General features: G+C 35.8%; 1 protein-coding gene and 1 long non-coding RNA gene across 5 annotated transcripts in view; one reads left to right on the top strand and one right to left on the bottom strand.

Annotated features, from left to right (window-relative positions):
• The window catches only part of LOC122233099, a 67,101-nt gene extending 51,553 nt beyond the window's left edge, over nucleotides 1-15,548 (top strand). For both annotated transcript variants that reach the window (XR_006210556.1, XR_006210555.1), the window contains exons 2-3: nucleotides 14,289-14,520; nucleotides 15,477-15,548. This is a non-coding gene — a long non-coding RNA (uncharacterized LOC122233099). The remainder of the gene's footprint in view (nucleotides 1-14,288; nucleotides 14,521-15,476) is intronic.
• Nucleotides 14,817-25,423, bottom strand: part of FRMD3 (FERM domain containing 3) — a 310,702-nt gene continuing 300,095 nt past the window's right edge. For 2 of the 3 annotated variants that reach the window (XM_042964447.1, XM_042964449.1), the window contains one exon: nucleotides 17,401-20,245. In XM_042964447.1, coding sequence (XP_042820381.1) covers nucleotides 19,650-20,245 — 596 coding nt within the window. In that variant the 3' untranslated portion in view covers nucleotides 17,401-19,649. Of the gene's footprint in view, nucleotides 15,008-17,400; nucleotides 20,246-25,423 lie in introns of those variants that run through there. The other variant, XM_042964448.1, reaches the window with a different exon arrangement.

A 25,423-nucleotide genomic window follows, 5' to 3' on the forward strand; every position in this document is an offset into this window, starting at 1 on the left:
TTTGCCCAATTTCACATAATGCCCTCCATGTTCATCTATGTTGTCACAGAAGACAGGATTTCCTTCTTTTTAAAGACTGAAAAATATTACATTGTGTACATATGCCACATTTCCTTGATCTGTTTATCCATTGATGGATGCTTACATTGTTTCCGTACATTGGCTACTGTGACTAATGCCACAGTGACCTTGGGGAATACAGATACCTCTTAAAGAAAATGGTTTCCCTTTTGGGGGCAGGGGAGGATATATATCCAGAAATGGGATTTCTAGATCATATGGTATAGTTCTATTTTTAATTTCTTGGTGAACCTCCATGCTGTTTTTCATAGTGGCTGTACCAGTTTATATTCCCACCAACAGCGCACAAGTTTCTTTTTTTCTCCACATCCTCACTGGCGTTTATTATCTCATCTTTTTTTAAGGTTTATTTATTTGTTTTAAGAGAGAGAAAGACAGTGCGAGTGGCAAAGGGGCAGAGAGAGAAGGAGGGAGAGAGAATTCCACACAGGCTCGATGATGCCAGCCCAGAGCTTGATGTGGGGCTTGAACCCGTGAAAACATGAGATCATGACCTGAGCCAAACCAAGTTGAATGCTTAACAGACTGAGCCCCTGTCTTGTCTTTTTTATGATAGCCATCCTACCAGGTGTGAGGTGATATTTCATTTTGGTTTTGATTTGCAGTTTCCTGATGATTGGTGATGTTGAGAATCTTTCCCTGTACCTGCTGGCCACTTGTATGTAATCTCTGGGGAAAAAATGTCTATTCTAGTCCTTTGCCCATTTTTTAATGGGACGATTTGGTTTTCCTTGTTTATTTGATTTTGAGTTACAACATTTCCTTATGTATTTTGGATATCATCCCCTTATTGAAAGTGTGGTTTGAAAATATTTTCTCCCATTCCATAGGTTGTGTTTTTGTTTTCTTGATTGTTTCCTTTCTTAGGAGAAACTCTTTAGTTTGAAGCAGTCCCATTTATTTTTGCTTTTGTGGCCTTTGCTTTTGTATCAAGTCCAAAAAATATCATTGCAAAGATCAGTATGAGAAGCTTCCCCTCTGTGTTTTCTTCTAGATATTTTACACTTTTAGGTCGTCTATTCAAGTTTTAAGTCCACTTAGAGTTGATTTTTGTTTGTGATGTAAGGTGGGGGTCCAGTTTCATTTGTTTGCATGTGTCTGTCCGGTTTTCCCCACATCATTTATTAAAGAGACTATTCTTTCCCCCATTGTAAATTAATTGATCATATATGCATGAGCTTATTTCTGGACCCTGTCCTGTTCCTATTGGTCTATTTGTCTATTTTTATGCCTGTAGTATACTATTTTTATTATTATAACTTTGTAACATAGTTTGAAATTGGACATGTGATGCCTACAGCTTCATTCTTTTTTCTCAATATTGCTTTGGCTATTTTGGAGTCTTGTGATTCTGTACCAATATTAGAATTATTTGTTCCATTTATATGAAAAATGCCATTGGAATTTTGACAGGATTACACTGATTCTGTAGATCACTTTGGGTAGTATGGACATTTTAATATGTTTCCAATCTGTGAACATGTGCTACCTTTCCATTTTTCTCCTTCTTTCTGAATGCAGCCTTGCTCGATAAAAGGATTCTTGGCTGCATATTTTTCCTATTCGGTACATTGAATATTTCCTGCCACTCCCTTCTGGACTGCCAAGTTTCAGTGGACAGGTCTGCTACTACCCTTATGTGTCTACCCTTGTACGTTAAAGACTGTTTGTCCCTAGCTGCTTTCAGAATTCTCTCTTTATCTTTGTATTTTGCCAGTTTCACTATGATATGTCATGGTTTTGACCTGTGTTTGTTGATTTTGAAGGGAGTTCTCTGTGTCTCTTGGACTTGGATACCTGTTTCCTTCCCCAGATTAGGGAAGTTCTCAGCTATAATTCGTTCAAATAAACCTTCTGCCCCTTTCTCTCTCTCTGTCTTCCTTCTTCTTCCTCTTCTTCTGGAACTCCTGTGATACAGATATTGTTGCATTTCATGGAATCACTTAGCCCTCTAATTCTTCCCTTGTGATCTAGTAATTTCCTTTCCCTCTTTTTTTCAGCTTCATTTTGCATAATTTTATCTTTTATTTCACCTATTCTCTCCTCTGCTTCTTCCATCCTGTCACTGTATCTAGTTTATTTTGCATCTCACTTGTAGAATTTATTAATTCATTATGATTAGTTCTTAGGTCTTTGATTTCTGCACCAATAGATTTTCTGCTATCTTCTATACATTTTTCAAGTCCAGCTACTAGTCTTATGATTGTTATTCTAAATTCTTGTTCAAATATATTGTTTATATCTGTTTTGAGCAGTTCTCTGGATGTCCTTTCTTCCTGAATTTTATTTTGAGGAGAATTCTTCCATTTTGTCATTTCAGCTGTTTGTCTTTTGCATGTTTTAATAGCTTGTTATGTCCTGCACCTGGGAGTACTACCATATTGAAAGGGAGTCATTCACTGTCCAGGGCCTGGCACTTCAGGAAGGTGTTTTTGGGGTATGTTGCGTGTACTCTGTTGTTGTGTTTTGGCCGCTCTATCCTACCGGTCAGTCCTCTGCAGAGCTCCTCCTTGCGTGTGGTGGTGGAATGTTTGGACCTTCCACCAGGTGGACTTTGATTTGTTTGTTGAAGTCACCCTGGTTTTTCTTTCCTGTGGTTAAAGGTCAGGAGCTACGCAGCCTGTGGCAGTGACAAATCCATGTGTAGATTCCAATCTCACACACCCAGAGAAGAAAAGAGACAGTAGGTGGCATCCAAGGATGCAGCATTGGGACGGGGGCGGGGGGGTGGCAGCGGCATTCACCCAGCTTCTGTTCTTGCACCTACTGCCACCTGGGACTCCAAATTCTTTTTTATGGCTGAGTTATATTTGATTATATATATCTATGTCACTTTTTCTTTATCCATTCATCTACCAGTAGACACTTGGATTGTTTCATATCTTGGCTACTGTAAATAATGCTACAATAAACATAGGGGAGCATATATCTTTTCAAATTAGTGTTTCTGTTTTCTTTGGATAAATAACCCAGTATTGGAATTATTGGATTGTATGCTGTTTCTCTTTTTTAATTTTTTGAAGAAACTCTATCCTGTTTTCCACAACCGTTTCATCAGTTTATACTCCCACCACCAGTGCACGAGAGTTCCCTTTTCTCCACATCCTTGTCAACACTTCTCTTTTTTTTTTTTTTTTTTTTTTTAAGGTTTATTTATTTTTGAGAGAGCCAGAGACAGAATGCAAGTGTGTTAGGGGCAGAGAGCGAAGGAGACACAGAATCCGTAGCAGGCTCCAGGCTCTGAGCTGTCAGCACAGAGCCTGATGTGGGGCTTGAACTCACAGGCTGTGAGATCACAACCTGAGCAAGTCGGATGCTCAACCTACTGAGCCACCCAGGCACCCCAACACTTGTTATTTCTTATCTTTCAGTTATTAGCCATTCTCACAAGTGTAACATAATATCTCATTGTGTTTTGATTTGCATTTCCCTGATGGCTAGTAACATTGAACATTTTTTTTAAAAAAATGTTTTAATTGTTTAATTAGAAAAAGAGAGTATGTGAACAGAAGAGGGGCAGAGAGATAGAGGGAAAGAGAGAATCTCAAGCAGGCTCCATGCTGTCGGTGCAGAGCCCAGAAGTGGGACTCGAACTCACAAACCATGAGATCATGACCTCTGAAATCGATAGTCTGATGCTTAACCAACTGAGCCACCCTGGCACCGCTGAACATCTTTTTATGCGTCTGTTGTTATGTGTCTGGTCATCTGTATGTATTATTGGGATAAGTGTCTTTTGAGATTCTGTATCCATTTTTCTATCAAGTATTTTTGATGTTGAGTTGTAGGAGTTCTTTGTGTAGTTTGGATATTAACCCCTTACCAGATAAATCATTTGCAAACATCTTCCCCCATTCAGTATGTTGCCTTTTTTTGTTGTTGTTGATGGTTCCCTTCATTGTGCAAAAGCTTTTTATTTTATTATCATCTCAATAGCTTATTTTTGCTTTTGTTTTCCTTGCCTTAGGAGATATATTTAGAAAAATGTTGCTAAGGCTGATATCACAGAGATTATTGCCTATGTTTTCTTCTAAGAGTTTTATGATTTCAGGTTTTACATTTAGGTCTTTAATCCATTTTGAGATTATTTTTGTGTATTGTGTGAAAAAGTGATCCAGTTCCATTCTTTTGCATGTAGTTGTCCAGCTTTCCCAATAGCATTTATTGAACAGTCTTCCCCATTGTATGTTCTTGCCTCCTTTGTAATCTGTAATGTATTACAGAAGATTAATTGGCCATATTAGCATGTCAGTAGTTTATTTCTGGGCTCTTTATTCTACTCCATTGATCTACGTGTCTGTTTTTGTGTCAGTACCATACTATTTTGATTACTGGAGCTTTGTAGTATATCTTCAAATCTGGGATTGTGATTCTTCCATCTTTATTTTCCTCAAGACTTCTTTGGCTGCTTGGAGTCTTTTGTGGTTTCATACAAATTTTAGGATTATTCTAGTTTTGTGAAAAATTCTATTGGTATTTTGATAGGAATTGCATTCAATCTGTAGATTACTTTCTGTAGTATGGACATTTTACCAATACTAATTCTCCTAATCCATGAGCAAGGTGTATCTTTCCATTTGTTTGTGCATCCTCAATTTCTTTTATCAGTATTTAAGAGTATAGGACTTTTGCCTCCTTGGTTAAGTTTGTTCCTGGCTATTTTATTCTTTTTGCTGCAGTTATAAGTGGAATTGTTTGCTTAATTTCTCTGTTACTTCATTATTAGTGTATAGAAACAACAGATTTCTGTATATTAATCTTGTATCTTGAAACTTCATTGAATTCACTTATTCAAAATTTGTTTCTGGAGTCTTGGTTTTCTACATATATGATATATATCTACATATATGATATATATCTACATATATGATATATATCTCTACATATATGATATATATCTCTACATATATGATATATATATCTCTACATATATGATATATATATATCTACATATATGATATATATATCTCTACATATATGATATATATATATCTACATATATGATATATATATCTCTACATATATGATATATATATCTCTACATATATGATATATATATCTCTACATATATGATATATATATCTCTACATATATGATATATATATATCTACATATATGATATATATATATCTACATATATGATATATATATATCTACATATATGATATATATATATCTACATATATGATATATATATATCTACATATATGATATATATATATCTACATATATGATATATATATATATCTACATATATGATATATATATATATCTACATATATGATATATATATATATCTACATATATGATATATATATATATCTACATATATGATATATATATATATCTACATATATGATATATATATATATCTACATATATGATATATATATATATCTACATATATGATATATATATATATCTACATATATGATATATATATATATCTACATATATGATATATATATATATCTACATATATGATATATATATATATCTACATATATGATATATATATATATCTACATATATGATATATATATATATCTACATATATGATATATATATATATCTACATATATGATATATATATATATCTACATATATGATATATATATATATCTACATATATGATATATATATATATCTACATATATGATATATATATATATCTACATATATGATATATATATATATCTACATATATGATATATATATATATCTACATATATGATATATATATATATCTACATATATGATATATATATATATCTACATATATGATATATATATATATCTACATATATGATATATATATATATCTACATATATGATATATATATATATCTACATATATGATATATATATATATCTACATATATGATATATATATATATCTACATATATGATATATATATATATCTACATATATGATATATATATATATCTACATATATGATATATATATATATCTACATATATGATATATATATATATCTACATATATGATATATATATATATCTACATATATGATATATATATATATCTACATATATGATATATATATATATCTACATATATGATATATATATATATCTACATATATGATATATATATATATCTACATATATGATATATATATATATCTACATATATGATATATATATATATCTACATATATGATATATATATATATCTACATATATGATATATATATATATCTACATATATGATATATATATATATCTACATATATGATATATATATATATCTACATATATGATATATATATATATCTACATATATGATATATATATATATCTACATATATGATATATATATATATCTACATATATGATATATATATATATCTACATATATGATATATATATATATCTACATATATGATATATATATATATCTACATATATGATATATATATATATCTACATATATGATATATATATATATCTACATATATGATATATATATATATCTACATATATGATATATATATATCTACATATATGATATATATATATCTACATATATGATATATATATATATCTACATATATGATATATATATATATCTACATATATGATATATATATATATCTACATATATGATATATATATATATCTACATATATGATATATATATATATCTACATATATGATATATATATATATCTACATATATGATATATATATATATCTACATATATGATATATATATATATCTACATATATGATATATATATATATCTACATATATGATATATATATATATCTACATATATGATATATATATATATCTACATATATGATATATATATATATCTACATATATGATATATATATATATCTACATATATGATATATATATATATCTACATATATGATATATATATATATCTACATATATGATATATATATATATCTACATATATGATATATATATATATCTACATATATGATATATATATATATCTACATATATGATATATATATATATCTACATATATGATATATATATATATCTACATATATGATATATATATATATCTACATATATGATATATATATATATCTACATATATGATATATATATATATCTACATATATGATATATATATATATCTACATATATGATATATATATATATCTACATATATGATATATATATATATCTACATATATGATATATATATATATCTACATATATGATATATATATATATCTACATATATGATATATATATATATCTACATATATGATATATATATATATCTACATATATGATATATATATATATCTACATATATGATATATATATATATCTACATATATGATATATATATATATCTACATATATGATATATATATATATCTACATATATGATATATATATATATCTACATATATGATATATATATATATCTACATATATGATATATATATATATCTACATATATGATATATATATATATCTACATATATGATATATATATATATCTACATATATGATATATATATATATCTACATATATGATATATATATATATCTACATATATGATATATATATATATCTACATATATGATATATATATATATCTACATATATGATATATATATATATCTACATATATGATATATATATATATCTACATATATGATATATATATATATCTACATATATGATATATATATATATCTACATATATGATATATATATATATCTACATATATGATATATATATATATCTACATATATGATATATATATATATCTACATATATGATATATATATATATCTACATATATGATATATATATATATCTACATATATGATATATATATATATCTACATATATGATATATATATATATCTACATATATGATATATATATATATCTACATATATGATATATATATATATCTACATATATGATATATATATATATCTACATATATGATATATATATATATCTACATATATGATATATATATATATCTACATATATGATATATATATATATCTACATATATGATATATATATATATCTACATATATGATATATATATATATCTACATATATGATATATATATATATCTACATATATGATATATATATATATCTACATATATGATATATATATATATCTACATATATGATATATATATATATCTACATATATGATATATATATATATCTACATATATGATATATATATATATCTACATATATGATATATATATATATCTACATATATGATATATCATCTGCAAATAGTGAAAGTTTTACCTTTTCCTTACCAATTTGGATGCCTGTATATATTTTTCTATTCTCTCTATATATTCTCTCTATATATTCTCTCTCTATATATATCTTCTGTATATATTTTCCTTCTCTGGTTGCTGTGGCTAGGGCTTCCAATACTATGTTGAATAACTGTGGTGAGAGTGGACATTTTTTTTGAACTTCTGGTCTTGTTTGACCTTTGAGGAACAGCTCTCAGCTTTTCACTATTGAGGATAATGTTACCTGCGGGTTTGACATTTATGGCCCATATTGTGTTGAAGTATGTTCCCTCTAAACCCACTTGGTTGAGAGTTTTATCATGAACAGACGTTGAATTTTGTCAAATAGTTTTTGTCTATTGAGATGATCAGCATTTTTATCTTTCATTTTGTTAATGTGATGTGTCAGTTTGATTTGTGGGTATTGAACCATCCTTGAATCCATGGAGTAAATTCCACTTTATCATGGTGAGTGACCCTTTTGATGTATTGTTGAATGTGGTTTGCTGATAATGTGTTGAGGGTTTTTGTATCTATGTTCATCAGGTATATTGGTCTGTAGTTTTTGTTGTTGCGTTTTGTCTGGATTTTTTATTAAGGAAATTCTGGCCTCAGAGAGTGTATTTGGAAGCTTTTCTTCCTCTTCCATTTTTTGGGATAGTCTGAGAAGAATAGATATTAACTCTTCTTTAAATGTTTGGTAGAATTCACCCTGACTTTTGTTTATTGGGAGATTTTTTTTATTACTGATTCAATATTGCCACTAGTAATGTCTGTTTAGAATTTTTATTTATTCTGGATTTGGTTTTGCAATATTGTACGTACATTTCTAGGAACTTATCCGTTTCTTCTACGTTGTCCAGTTTGGTGGTATATAGTCCAGTAGTCTCTTATAACCCTTTATAGTTCTGTGGTGTCAGTTATTACTTCTCCTCCTACATTTCTGATTTTGTTTGATTCCTTTCTCTTTTCTTTTTTTTTTTTTCCTTGATGAGTCTGGCTAAGGTTTATTAACTTTTTTTTATATTTCCAAAGAAACAGCTTTGGTTTCATTGATCTTTTCTACTGTTTTTTAAATCTCAGTTTCATTTATTTTCACTCTGATCTTTAGTGTGTTTCTTTCCTTCTATTAACTTTGAGCTTGTTTGTTCTCCTTTTTTTGTTTCCTTTAGGTTTAATGTTAGATTTTTTTTTTTCTTTGAAATTTTTCTTGTTTCCTGAGGTGGGCCTGTCTTGCTACAAATTTCCCTCTTAGAACTGCTTTCACTGTGTACCAAAGATTTTGGACTGTTGTTTTTTTCATTTTCATTTGTCTCAGGTATTTCTATTTCCTCTTGATTTCTCCATTAATCCTTTGTTTTTTCAGTAGCATGTTGTTTTGCTTCCAATTGTTAGTGTTTTTCCCACTTTTTTTTTTAATTGATTTCTAATTTCATACCATTCTGGTTGGAAAAGATGCTTGATATGATTTCAGTCTTCTTACATTTACTGAGACGTGTTTTGTGGGCTATACAGGATCTGTACTGGAGAATGTTCCATCTGCACATGAAAGGAATGTGCATTATTTTGTTTTGGGATGGAATGTTCTGTTCAGTACATTTGGTCTAATGTGTCATTCAAAGCTACTGTTTCCTTATTGATTTTTTGCATGGATGATCTATATATTGATAAAAATGGAGTGTTAAAGTTCCCTACTATTTTTGTATTACTCTCAATTTCTCCCTTTGTGTCTGTTATTTTATTCATGTATTTAGGTGCTCCAGTGTTAGATACATAGTTACTTACAATTGTTTTATCCTTTTGTTGGAATGATCCCTTTGTCATTATATTATGTCCTTCTTTGTCTCTTGTTATGGTCTTTCTTTTAAAGTCTTTTTTGTCTAAGTATTGCTACCCTGGTCTTTTGTTTGTTTTTTGTTTCCATTTGTGTGGAATTTTTTTTCTATTCCTTCATTTTCAGTCTGTATATATCTTTAGGTCTGAAGTGAGTTTCTTATAGGCAGCATGTTTTTTGTTTTTTGTTTTTTTAATTGATTCCATCACCTCATGTCTTTTAATTGGAGCATTTAGACCATTTACATTTAAAATAATTATTGATAGGTGTGCACTTACTTCCATTTTGTTAATTGTTTTCCAGTTTTTATAATTCTTCTCTGTTCCTTTCTTCTCTTGCTCTCTTTTCCTGTGATTGATGACTTTCTCTAGCACTATGGTTGTATCCCTTTCTCATTATTTGTTGTGTCAGGCTTTTTATTTGTGGTTACCATGAGGTTCTTATATAACATTCTAAGCACATAGCACTGTATATTGGTGGTCACTTAAGTTTGAACACCATCTAAAAGAACTTCATTCATAAACTTTTTCATGTTTTGTGGATATATGGTCATATTCTACCTCTTTATTTTCTGAGTCCTCTGAACTAACTTTTAAGTTACAATCGATTTTACTACTTTTGTCTTTTAACCTTCATACTGGCTTCATAAATGATTATTGCCTCTACTGTATGTTTGCTTTTACTTATAAAACGTTTTTCTTTCATAATTTGCTTCTAAATATAGCCTTTTTTTTCCACTTAAAGGAGTCCATTTCACATTTCTTACAAGGTCAGTTTAGTGGTGATGGCCTCTTTAACTTTTGTTTGTTTAGGAAACACTTTATCTCTCCTTTAATTGTGAATGATAACCCTGTGGGTACAGGATCAATGACCATTTTCGTGGCCCAGTGCAAAATGAAAATGTGGAGGTTTTTGTTCAAAATAATATTTTATTACTTGTAAAACATAAAAGGGTAATAGCAATATGTGAGTAACAACATTTATGTTACAACATGTGATACAAATTGCAAACAACATTTTGATCCCATAATTTTGTATAATACAATAAATAATTTGTTATAGCAATATATGTGAATATATAAATATCTTGATCATAACATTTTTAGGGTTCATTTTTCTATAAACTTTTATTAAGTCATCAAAACTTATTTTAGCAACTGCATTTTTCAATTAATATAATTGAAAATAATATCAATCACCTGATTAATGTAAGATCACAAATAATTTTTGTTAATTTTCAGTTTTGAGAAGGATCTTTCTGCTGATGCAACTTAGTGGTGCTGTTAAGAATATTTCATAGGCTAACAACATTAAGATAAATTTCTGATAAATTATTTTGAAATATAAATTTGAGCATATCTAGAGCTGGTTATTCTTGCACAATAATTTTTCTCAAAAGATTTAACTCTTCTTACAAATCAATTTTTTGTTAAGTCTGAATGTAGGTTTAAATGTTACTCTATATCATGGCATTTTAATGTTTCCTCTGATCTTTCCTATAACTTGTAGAAGTTGTACAAGAAGCTGAAAGTTAGTTTCATGATTTGTATATAATTTAAAATGCCTATTTATGAATTCTAAAGCTAGATCTTCAATCACAAGGGAAAACTATTTTATAGTTGTTTGTTAATAACTGGCCCATGAAAGTTTTTATATGAAAATGGAGGGTGGATTCTATGGACTGTGAGGGTCTTTAATTTCTATTTCCAAGCCTGTGGGGATTTGCTTTGCATTGTTGCAGTGGTTTTCAAAACCAGAAATGCTAAACTCTTTGAAGACTTCTAATGACTCTCTGATAGTTTATTATGATGTCTGTGTGTACACTTTCATGTTGTTAACAAGTTACTATCAGAGTTTACTGCCCAAGTGCTGGCAGATATTGTTCCAGTGCTCAGGCCAGAGTTGTTATCTGTGCAGATGCTTCAGAGATAGGTTCCAGGGATTGACAGGCAAGCTGGCCTCCCACCACAGGTTCCAGGGCCAGCCACCCCTATGTGGAATACCTCCTTTTTCCAGGGCCAGCTTCTGCTGCAACTGACACCATTGCCATTAATATGGGTTCAGGTTCTGGTGCAGGAATTCCCCTCAGGGACCCCTGGTCCCTTAGAGTGCACTATGTATGCATGTGTACATGCCTGGTATCCAGGCCAACTGCACAGTATGGCATGGTGCCCACTGTTGCCTGACTGATCTTTACATTTCATTTTCCCATTGGACTTCACTTACAAAACACAACTTCAAAGATAAAAATTAAGAATTTCAAGATAGTGCTATCAGAGCATTAAACCAAAGAGCCCTATACAAGTTCACAGGTCACATGCCCATGAAACCACTCCTGAACCCAGTAGTTCAGGGGTGATTTTGCCCATCAGGGTGGGTTTCCTTGGGTTCTAATAGTGGACGGTTCCAATTAAGCTTCTGAAAGCAAGAGTGCCAAGACATATTAGCACCAAAACTAGGCCCCCACCCAGGTTTGGCACAGAATGGCATCTCTTCCCCTCTGTAGAGTGGTTCTCTAAAAGATCTCCCAGAAGACTCCAGTGCTGGGCGGTCCTTAGACCTGCTTTCAGCTGTACTCTCCTTCATTAGGGACGATAGCCAAATTGAAGAGTAGGAGTGGTAGCAGCAACAGACTTGGAAATTTCCCAGTTAGGATTGTGTTGCTCAGAAGTAGTCCGAGATGTGTTTGGTTTAGGATGAAGGGGGAGGTGCTCTGCTGCACACCATCAAGCACATCCAAATTGCTGGCAGCTCAAATATCCTCGACTTTAAGGCCATTGCAGTGTTAACATCCAGTGGGCAAATGGAGGCCTACGCCTAGTCCAGGCTTGAAAGCGATACAGATCACTTCCTATGCAAATTCCATTGGCCACAACTCAGGAATACAACATACCTAAGTATACAAGGGCTGGGATATGTAGTCAAATTCTGTGCACAAGATGAAGAGGAAGCTATTTTCGTGTTCAGCTGCCAGTCTCTGCCACAAGAAATTTGAAAAATGGGAGACTGGTAATAAAATGTGTATAATGTGTCCCCAGACCTTCTGAGAAAGGCATGTCCATGGGAACACCTGGTATCTTGGGGCAGACTGCCTTGAAATGCAGCTTTCCAGCTGTGATTCCTTGTACTTGACAATGTTTGGTTCACATTACAGCTTATGTTCTGGGAAGAGCACACGTGGAGCATCTAGCATTAAACAACTGCCAGCCAAGCTGGCTGGCATTTCTCAGTATACATGATCAAGTTGGCTTGACTGTACTTGACTGTATACTTTCTCAGTATACATGATCAAGTTGGCTTGACGCGTTGAACAGTCACACACTGTTAAACTGATTCTGTAGGTGCAGATCAAAAATGTCAAAATCAGGACTATGGAGGCAAAAAGGAGCATTGAGATCATTTTAACCTTCTACCTACCTCACATTGAACAAGAAATTCAAAATCAAAAATGGCAAGTAAATTGAGTGTATAGCATTAAAGACTCAATGCCAGAGGCTCACTTAAAATGATCTTCTGTGTAATTTACAGTCTTACACCAAACCACATGATAGGATTTATTTTGGTAAATTTCAATCTGATTTTTGATGGCAAGGAGGAGGATATGAGTATCAGGCAATAAAATTATTCCTTGTCAATATTTTAGACAAAGAAGCTGGGGCGTTTGTTGAAAGAGGGTACCTAGCTGATTGGGCAAAGCCTTACAGGTAGAACGTCTGGAGCAGTCCTAGTTAATACCTGATATTGTGACATAATCGTTAAAAACACCTCTTTCACTCTCAGAAGAGCCCTGGTTTGGACGATAAATTACATAGTAACCCTATGACCGGGGAGCAGTATGTTTATGTGGCCACCACTGTTCAAGGTTTGGTCCGTAACTTTGCAGAATTGGCAGTTCAGGGGTGTCAGGACACCTGGGCTGATTCAGGGAAGGAGGAAGTGGATTCACATCAAGGAAATTACGGGAGATTGATGCTTACACCAGAACGTTGAATTTTTAACTTATTATGAAGACTGCCAAGCAGAGTAGAAACTAATGTGGGTTTGTTATTGTGTTCTCTCCCTTGAAGGATTGTCTCCGCAGAAAGCCAATGTTCATGATCATTATTCTTGTGGATGAGGAGTCTCAAGGTGACCGGTGTTTGCTGGAGAAGCTGCTGTAATTTGCAAGACACATTTCAGTACTCAGTACCCACAGGAAGTATATACAGCCCTTGTCCTACTAAAAGTTTTTCTTTACAACCGGGAAAGTGGCCTTGGTTATCTTTCCAAGGAGATATTTGGTTAAAGCATCAGCTACAGGTAAAGAATAGGGATGCTTGGTTGAAACTAACCTTTTGTTCTTTACTAAGTCTCAAGCCCCCTCACTCACTTGCAGGGCCTGGCAAGGCCAGTGTCAGTGGCCGACATCCCCTGATGCCTGAGGTCCAGCCAGAGGCAGCCCTGTCCTTTCTTCCCCTGCTGCGGGTTGCAGAGATCCTCAATATTCTGGAGTGTGCTTAGTGTGACTCTCGCCCCCAGCCACCACCCCAGTTCCCAGTAGACAATAGACACGATGGCCAAGAGAGGATTAAAATCAGTTTTATTAATAGGTTGGAGAGCACAGCTGGGATCTGAGACCCAAGTGAGGCTTCTTTTGTCCTCTCTGAAGTGATGGCAGCTGAGCCCATTGGGCGGGGCTCACCAAACTTACCCACCCCATCACAGACCGAGGCTGGTGTGTGGAGAGCCGAGTCCTGGCTGGGCCCACCACGGGCTGGTCCTGCTGGGTCTGTTTACTGCATGTAGACTGGAAGCCCAAAAGCAGGTCCAAGAGAAAGAGAGAGAGAGAGAAGAAGCAGGAGGACAAGTAAGCAGGGACTTTTAATACATTATCTCCACCCAGTAGAGACAGATGGCCCAAAGAGTCTCAAATTCATCAACCACAACCATCCCGAGGTCACCCCACAGGTGGAACCTTCTCCCCAGTACTTTCCTTCCAGGCTGGAATGTGGTTAAGAGATCTTTTCCCTGTTGGGCTAAGCAAAGACTATAGGAATAAGGAAAAGGGTTTCTCCCAAGAGATGAGGTTGGGTCAGGAGACTGGACTTCTCAAGGAATAAGTAGCCCAGAGTCACCTTGTGTGAACCTTCCAGTCTGTAGACACTAAGCCAAATAAAGTTGTGAGCTACGGCAGCTAGAGCTGGGACCATAGGTCCCTAAGTCACCTCATGCCTGAATAATAACCACAGAATTCTTTTCTTGCCTGTACTCTACAGCCTGACCTCTGACGACTGCTGAGTAAGAACTTGACAGACTTCCCCCACTCCCCACCCTCAGGTGGGCAAAATGGATGAAAGTGGTCAAAAGGTACAAACTTCCATTTATAAGATACATAAGTCCTGGAGACGTAGCATACAACACGGGAACTCTAGTTAACAATACTATATTGTACTGAAAGTTGCTAAGTGAGTATATCTTAAAGGTTCTCATCACAAAAAAAATTAAATAATTCTGTGAGGTGATGGATTTTGACTACACTTCATGTGTGATCATTTCACAACATATACGTGTATATATAACCATTACGTTCTACACCTAAAACTAATAGAGTTTTATATGTCCATTTTATCTGAGTAAAACAATGACAGACTTGAGGCCACCATAGCTGAGGTACAATTTGGCTTGACGTCTATGGTGTTCCTATAGAGCGCCCTTTTTGCTTCAACAGAAACACCTTCTGATTTAGCAATCAGGTATGGAGTTGTTAGCTTTGTGTCAAACCAAAGCAGAGGGCCTTTTAGGCCATGCTGTATGAAAGGGAAGATAAGAATAGAATAATAAGATTCTTCCAGAGCCCATGAACAGAAGTTTCATGGCAAGTGTTGCATCTGACGTGGCTCTCTCTGGCACAGGAAAGCACCCTTTTCTGCCAGAAATGACTACCTACCAATTTTTTAACATCCTGCAATCCTTCCTCCTATCTGTAATGAAGAACCCTCTCTTCTGTTTTTTTCCATGCTTTGCTATTTCTCTAGTTATCTTAATGCCATTAATTAGACTATAGCTATCTTTTACATCTGGGTGCATTTTCAGTACACTCAATATTCCTGGTTTTAGCCTGAGTGATTTCTGCAAAGGGTTGATTCCATCCATTACTTGTAATTTTGCTTTTTGTTTTGTTTTGTTTTTTCATACTATCACCATTCAAGGGTGACCTCATTCATGGTCAAATATGGCACCTTTCTGTAGTTTCCAATAGGCTATTTATATAACTCTCCTTTGAATAAAACTAAATGATTGCAGAAACATTTTTCCCCAGAGTATTTTTATTAGGGATTCCTGCCACCATATTGACATATAAAACAATCTGGATGTTGACATAGAAATGCAGATTTCACTATACAAAGATAAGGCTCCAATCACAGGTCACATGGCCCCAGTATCTCTAGTATTTCAATGAAATCAACTTTTGAATTCTTCCCAGAGTTGTCTTTATAAATATTAGACAAACCACAAAATATATTCCAAATACATAACATTTTACAGTATGTTCCAAGCACAGACAGAAATACACGATACTTTACCTACATTTTTTTCATGATCAACTTGCATTAGCACTAAAGACAAGACTGTGTGTGTATATGTATTTGCCATATATGTGTGTATGTATAACCACAAATGTACACACAGTTGTTTGAACTGTGGAAAATTGAAAGCTTTGAGACTGTGGGTTTTATCCACCATGATATCTGAGAGGGAAAAAGAATAATATGTTACAAACTCCTCAATTGGGGAAAAATAAACACAACTGTGTATGAAAGGCATGTCAGTTGTGTGTATAAAAATACACACACATATATACAGATTCATATATAAACACATCTATACCAATAATATGGAATATACATATACTCACACACTTGCTTTGAATTCTGTATCTCACTATGTTATAAACTCACCATCCTTGGAAGCACTTTTCTCCTCATTTGATTCAGGCAGCTGGTGACTGTCTCCTAACAAAACTTAAGTGGATATTTCTAAAAGGCTGATGCCACTCTGACAAAAAGGTATTTCAGGATCCAAGTTTTATGTTTGGTGGCTAGTGCTTAAATTCAGCAGACCCTATTCTGTTAACTCCTTCACTTAAAAAACATTTCTATTCAATAATGATGTTTTTTGCCTGAAAGAGATGTTAGCTGGAAATGTTAAAAGTAATTTGTTACTCCCTAATATAAATCTGCATGGTTGGATTGTGTGTGGCATTTATCCTGTCAATATTCAGGGTTTCATGATGGGCAATAATATATTACTTCCATGATTTAAAAAAATATTTAATATTACTTTAAAAGGGCAAGGGCTAGGTTTGTTATGGTTAGAACCTCAAAGGAAATGATAAGCATGATGACAAGGGGGACTAATTTTGTGCAGACTATACTGGGTACCCTTTTGTCAGAAAGTATGACTTGGAAGTCATAACAAAGGGGAGTAAAAACCTTTGAAAACTTCCAAAATAAACTATAGAAAATCTATTGCTACCAATAGAATTGGTATCAAATTTCAGGCAATAAAGATTCTTCAAGAAAAAGCAAAATAAATCACTGAAAGCACGTGAGAGAAAACACCCTACAAACTTAATAGCAAATGTGTATTATAGTTTGCTCAACTGAAGGCTTCATGAGCAGACTTTTTAAAACTTATTTTCAAACTTAAATGTCTAATACAGTGCTCAGAGCTCCATGAATGAGTAGGACAGGAATGGCCAATTTGGAAATCAGGCTCATGATAGAGTTGAAGCATCTATTACAGTTTAGGAGAGAATATGGGCATCCAATCTCTTTGTAAATGAAGGGATTGGAACATTCTCAATCCAAGGAGAAATTCCAAATGCCCTAAACTCCATACCCTTTTCTTTCTCAGTTATACCACAGTATTGGTAGGATCTGTTGCCTCCCCATGCAGAGTACTTGTCTTTCTGTTGTGGATTTAATGGTATGAAGGAAGGTACTAGAACATTTGTCCCCTCTGCTATCTGGCTAGGGAGTCATTTTACTATTTCACCCAGGCTGAAATGGTGGATCACCTAATGAATCCATTCTACTTTCTTAATGGGAGCCCCAATTATGAATGAGTTAAGATCTTAAGAAAAAAAGGAATATAATGGCCAACACAAACGAAGATCATCAGCATAATCAATAAGTCAAAATCCATTCTTTTCATATCCTCCCCCCATCCTTCTCACACACACACTTCTTTTGAAATTTCTTCCACAGAATCAAAATGAATGGCATGAGGGACCAAAAAACTATGCCTTAAAGTTTCTCCACTTTTATTTAGATCCACTTAAACATATTCGTGTCAACTCAACAGCAAGTACACATTATATCATCCAGTACCATGCATCAACACCGCTTTCAGAAAAGCTGGTTTGCCTGCCACCACTTGCGTACCAGCCTCACCAGAACTCCTGTTTTGCCACTTGCCCCATCCCCATCTGCTTCCACTCTTGGGTTAATGTACGATCATGTGCGATTAACTACCATAACTTTTAACTTTTTTCCTTTAGTTTCACTTTCTTTTAAAAACGTTCTGCTTCCCCAACCAAAATATTATGGACAGAATGCAAATGAAAGTAGTAAGTCTTCTGGTCCAAATACTTTGAAAAACAGACTACCCAGTATCTGCTTGAGTGTTCTTAGTTTCTACATCCTCTAGTTCCATCATCCATTTTAAGAGCTTACTTACTACAGTGTCTTCCTACCTATTTTCTATCTCCTCTGAAGGTAACAAATTATGTAATTGTTCAGCCAAAAATATTTTAAAAAACAAACCAGTGCCAAAACATTAAAAAATTCCCGACATACCCTTTGTGCATTAGTCTTACAATCTGTACACTTAAATAACTCCAGGAGGCTTCTTTTTTTTTTTTTTTGCTAAAAATTTACCAAAATATTTTGAACACATAAAAATAGTTTTAAAAAAACAGAAAACAAAAGCCCAGCATAAATTTAGTTGTATAGGCATCGGTTAGAGGACATTGTTTTCACTAAGGATTATATTCAAAAACTTTCTCTTGGGTTTTTACTAAAATTCTGATTCTGAACCTTATAATGGTGCTAACTATTAAAAAAGGAGGAAATCTAATTCAGCGCAATGTATTCTGTATTATGATATAATAGATAAAGAGTATGTCTGTAGTATACTAAAAAATAAACATATTTTTGGTTAAAGGCCATCTTCCTGACCTAGAACTAAAATAACTGCATTTGACTTAAACTTACTTAGCTGCAGTGAATTATGGAAAGCTAACTTAAAGTTTTTAATAATCAGTTATGAGTAACGAACACCTGTTGATGGCCCCATGACCATTCGGAACCAGGTAGTTGCTGAAAAAACCAAAAAAACAAATCACTAGTATTGAATATAGCCCTTAGTCACATGAGATATGAACTTTATGAGCAACCCAGCATGTAGAGAATGAGGTTTACTTTGCCAGCCACCCACTCCTTTAGAGGACAGTAGTAGTCATAGTGAAACTGCTCAAACTCTGGCGTCTGGCGGATTTCACATAAGAAGGAGAGATCAATACCTGACTCCAAAAGGAGGAGGAGCAGGGGGAATACAAAGAGCAGCAGCCCCAGGCCCACCACAAGGAGCCTGGAAAAACTCTTGACCAGTGGGTTCACCCGAATATGGCCGCTCAGAATGTCATAGCTCCACGACAAAGCTTGGCGAGCCTCCTTCAGCTCTTCTTCTTCGGCCATCAAAAAGGCATTTTCATCTGCTTCCAGTTCCTCAAATGAATCTGTGTCTTCTCTTTCCAACTCCAGCCTTGATGGACAGTCAAAGAGCATGTCAATCTCATCATCATCAACAGGGGTGGGGAGCAGGCTGGCACTCGGGTTGTATGCCAGTTCAGAGATGGTCAAGGGCTCTTCTTTTATTTTATCTTCCTCTTCACTTGGGGGGTTTTCATACTCCCGGGCTTCCTTCACTGGTGAGCTAGAGATCAAGGGGGCAGAAATGTCTTCTTTGGGTAAGGGAATACCTGTAAAGAGACATTTTTTACCCTTAATTTTATATTTCAGGTTGTGGGTTCCCTACCCCACCCCCACAAAGATCTGTAGATGGAAACCAACCAAAAAAAGAGAAAAAAATGGAATTCAGGAAATTATTCTGTGGAATCCTAATTTTAACAGGGTCTGTTACAAAAAATGACTTTAAGGTCAACATGCTAAACCCCAAATAACCAATGGTTGGCAATATCTGTGTGTGCGGTTATGGTCTGCAAACTTCCAGCTTGGTCCATGTCGGGGAGAATAAGATGACAATAAACCACTATTGTAATTTTGAGCGGTGTCTTTTAGAAGTCAACACTATATAGTACTTCACTGCATGACAGATTATAGAATCTACTGTTCAATGATAGAATATGTAAAAATAGACTAGGTACAAGTTAGTGGTTTCGAGATTTAGATAACTGCGATCATGTATGCACAAATTTGCACCTTGCTCCCTTCATTTAACATTTTAACATTCTCTATGTTGAAATGGATGCCCATTGGGTTGAGTCACAGCTAATGGCTATGGAGAGTAGTCCCCAAACCCATGTGACAGGAAGGGCTGGTGAGAACACCTGGAAGCTGCCGTACTCAGCAGTGCTCAAGCTAAGGGGTAGGTGGGCAGGGCTGACTGCCCTCAGGGCAAAGCAAGGAGCCCTGTTGGCCAGAAAAACTGCAGCATGAGTCAGCTTGAGTGAGGACAACAAAGAGCCTTACTAGCCTTTGAGCTGCTTCCCCTGCCGTGTCCGGGCAGGGAAACTAATTCATAGCCCCACTCATTGCTGAAAATTTTAAGCCCGCCTGACCATGGAGCCTAACCAGCACACGTCGGATGTTGCATAGACCATTCAACAGCCCTACTTCCAGTGGCACTTGAACGCAGAGCAAAACTAGTGGCCTCACCTGCCTGGGCTTTCCAGTGCACACTCTTGCTTAATCCAGGCCCCCAGAGAACAAACTATGCAGGTCCTACATCCCATCCTGCTGCCCTAGCAGGGCAAGGAAGCTAATTCATAACCCTACCTTCCCTGCTGAGTCCTGCATCGAGTCCTGACCATCCAGTAAGCCTACCCTGAAAATCTAGGAAACTCTGGTGCCCATCGTACAGCCTCACTTGGGCCGGGCACCAAGCCAGCAGTCCTATCAAGCTGTTCTCAGTTGGCAGCACACCTAACCACCCATGATCTCAGAGCTTAAACCCTTGCCATGCTCCCAAATAGTCCATAATAGCAGGCCCAAAGATGTTACTGGTAGACCTGTCCAGAAATCCAAACCAAGCGAACTGTTGAACTGTCTTTGCCAAAATTAACCTGCAAAGTCTGGGAGAGGAGATTACTTACCACTTGCAGATACCAAAGTAAGGAATTAGTAATCACAAAAAGGCAACTTCGCCCCAGAGGAAACTAATATAGCGCTAATAACCTTAAAGAAATAGAGATCTGGGAACTGTCAAAGAATTCAAAATAATCCTCTTAAAGAGGTTTAGTGAACAAGAACACACAGCTAACTAAACAAAATTAGGAAAATGAAAAATTAACAAAATGACAAGTTCAACAAAGAAGCAGAAACCATCAAAAAGAATCCTAGGGGCATCTGGGTGGCTCAGTTGGTTAAGCATCCGATTTTGGCTCATGTCATGGTCTAGCAGACCGTGGGTTTGAGCCCCACGTCAGGCTTTGTGCTGACAGTTCAGAGCCTGGAGCCTGCTTCAGACTCTGTGTCTCCCTCTCTCTCTCTCTCTCTCTGCCCCTTCTCTGCTCGCACTTTGTCTCTTTCTCAAAAATAAATAATCCTAGAGCTGAGGAATAGAGTAACTGAACTGAAGAATTCAATAGAGAGCTTCAAAGGCACACTCAACTATGCAGAAGGAAGAATTAGCAACCAGGAAGATTGGACATTTCAAATTATCCAGTCAGTAAAGCAAAAAAAATGAAAAAGTGAGATCAGCCTACAGACCTTATGGGATAAAATGAAAAGAAACAATACTGGCATTATGGAAATCCAAGAAGGGAAAGAGAAAAAAAGGGATAGAAAGGATATTTAAAGCAACAATGGCTGGGCTTCTGGTCTAAGATACAACAAGAAGACCCTGAACTCACTTCCTCCACCTCCACACCAGATCTACAGCTAGTTACAGAGCAGTTCCTCCTGAAGAATGGCGGGATGAATGAATAGCTTCTGCACAACACACTAGAACACATAGCGAATGGCAAGAGAGATGGAGACGTTGTAATGAAGGAAACCCCTACCCCTGATGCTGCCAACTACACAGGGGAGAGCTAATACTGAGACCGGGAGCAGAGTCACTGCAGCACAGAAACAAGCTGTGGTTAAAAGAGCAGCTACGATATGAAAGATCGAGCCCTAGAACTCTGCCAGATGGCAACAGAACTGCTAGAACTCTCTTTGGATCAGAGGGGCTGGCAACTGTCATGGTTTACATTCCCCTGCCATCTCTATAGCACAGATGGGAGCAGGGTCTGGATAGAATAGCCAGGCTGCCACCTCAGGGAGCCCTAGGCACCCAGCCCATACCAGTCCTGGATGCCCTGGGGCACACAAAAAGAGCTGTGGTTTAAAAAAGCAACAGGGGCGCCTGGGTGGCTCAGTCAGTTAAGCATCTGACTTCGGCTGAGGGCATGATCTCCTGGTTTGTGAATTCGAGCCCCACGTCGGGGTGCTGACAGCTCAGTCTGGAGCCTACTTTGGATTCTTTGCCTCTCTCTCTGCCTCTCCCCGACTTGCTCATGTGCTCACTTGCTCGCTCTCTCAAAAATAAACATTAAAAAAAAAAATTTAAAGAGCAACAACAATATAAAGGATCCAGCTCTAGAACTCTGCCAAATGTCAGGCAAGCTCTGGAACTCTCTCCAGGTCAGAGGGGCTGGTGACTAGCATGGTTTACAGTTTCCCTCCATCTTGGTAGCATGGATGGCAGCAGGGTCCGTGAGGCCTGGGACCCTAATTTACACCATTCCAATTGTCCAACCAAAGTGGCCCCGGCACAGCACACACCGAGGCATGCCCAATCAGTGCTCACGATAGCTCCAGTCATCTCACCAAGATATCACAGGAGCAAAGCACCCTGCACTGCAGGCCCACCCCTGGGCCCACACCTCAGCTCCAGCTGACTTGCTAGGGCAAGCTCACACCTGCTTCAGGTCCAGCCACCCAAGCCAGAAGGCACCCTGGGAACACCCAGCTAGTACCTGCCTCAGTTCCAGGCACCAGGGTGCACCCTGTGTGAGCACCCCAGGACCCCTGGCTTGTACCCACTTCAGCTTCAGCTGTTCTGCCAGGGTGCCCTCAGCACAAAGAGCCCTGTGAACCCCAGTCCATACTGGTCACAGCTGAGCCAGCCAAAGTAATCAGGAACACACAGGAGACAACCATACACAAGGCCATTCTTTTGTATTTAGAAGAGGCAGTTTTGCCACCTAAGTCATAGAAATAAACACAAAGTAAAGTGAGGAAACAGAGGAATATGCTCCAAATGGAATAACAAGACAAAATCAGAGAAAAAGAACTAAATGAAATGAAGATAAACAATCTATCTGATAAAGATTTTACAGTAATCAACATATTGGGGCACCTGGGTGGCTCAGTCGATTAAGTGTCTGACTTCAGCTCAGGTCATGATTTCATGGCTCATGAGTTTGAGCCCTGGGTTGGGCTCTGTGCTGACAGCTCGGAGCCTGCTTCCAATTCTGTGTGTGCCTCTCCCATGCTCATGCTCTGTTTCTCTCTCTCTCTCAAAAATAAACATTAAAAAAATTTTTTTAAAAAGATGCTTGCTGGCCTGGAGAAAAGAGTTGAACTCCAAACTTAACCAAAGAAATGAAAAAATATGCAAGAGAAAATCAATAGTAACTTAGTGGATACAGAAGAATGAACAGATCAGTGACCTGGAAGACACAGGATTAGAAAGCACCTAACCTGAACAGCAAAAAGAAAAAAAAGTTTTTTTAAATATTCTTTTAACATTTTATTTTTGAGAGACAGAGGCAGAACATGAGCAGGGGAGGGGGAGAGAGCAAGAGAGAGAGAGAGATACAGAATCTGAAGCAGGCTCTAGGCTCTGAGCTGTTTCTTAACACAGAGCCCGACGTGGGGCTTGAACTCATGAACTGTGAGACCGTGACCTGAACTGAAGTCGGATGCTGAACCGACTGGGCCACCCAGATGCCCCCAAAAAAGAATTTTTAAAAGTGAGTATAGGTAAAGGGATCTCTTGGTCAAAATTAAGCAAACAAATATTCACATTATAAGGGTCCCAGAAGAAGAGAGGGCAGAACACTGACTTGAAAAAACAGTAGCTGAAAACTTCCCTAACCTTTGGAGGGAAACAGACATCCAGGTACAGGAAGCACATAGTGCCAAACAAGGTGAACCCCAAGGACATTAAGTACAATATAATTTCACTTATACATGGAATATAAAAAACAAAACCAAAAAGCCGAAACAGACCCGTAAATACAGAGAACAAGTCGATGGCTGCAGGGGCAAGGTGTGCAAAATGGGTGAAGGGGAGTGGGAGATACAAGCTTCCAATTACAGAAGGAACAAGTCACAGAGATAAAAGGTACAGCATAGGGAATATAGTTAATAGTATTGTAATAGTGTTGTATCGTGGTGAATGGTAGCTACACTTGCAGTGACCACAGCATAATGTATAGAGTTGTCAAATCGCTGTTGTCCATCTATGACTAATGTAACATTGTGTGTCAACTATAATTTTTTAAAAAAGCAACAATGGCAGAAAACTTCCCAAACCTTGAGGGAGAAATACACATTCAGACCCAAGAGGCTCATAGGACCCCAAAGAGGTTGAACCTGAATAGAGCAACACCCAGTCATATAATTTGTCAAATGTGAAAGACAATTAAAAAAAATTTTTAATGTTTTTATTTTATAGACAGGGATAGAGCGTGAGCAGGGGAGGGGCAGAGAGAGAGGGAGACACAGAATCCGAAGCAGGCTCCAAGCTCTGAGCTGTCACCACAGCGCCTGACGCGGGGCTCGAACTCACAGACCGTGAGATATGACCTGAGCTGAAGTCGGACGCTTAACCGACTGAGCCACCCAGGCGCCCCCAAAAGACAAAGAATTTTAAAAGCAGCAAGAGAAAAGAGAAGTTACATACAGCAGAAACCCAATGAGACTAT

Source organism: Panthera tigris, chromosome D4 (assembly GCF_018350195.1).
Source record: "Panthera tigris isolate Pti1 chromosome D4, P.tigris_Pti1_mat1.1, whole genome shotgun sequence".
NCBI classification, from domain to species: domain Eukaryota; kingdom Metazoa; phylum Chordata; class Mammalia; order Carnivora; family Felidae; genus Panthera; species Panthera tigris.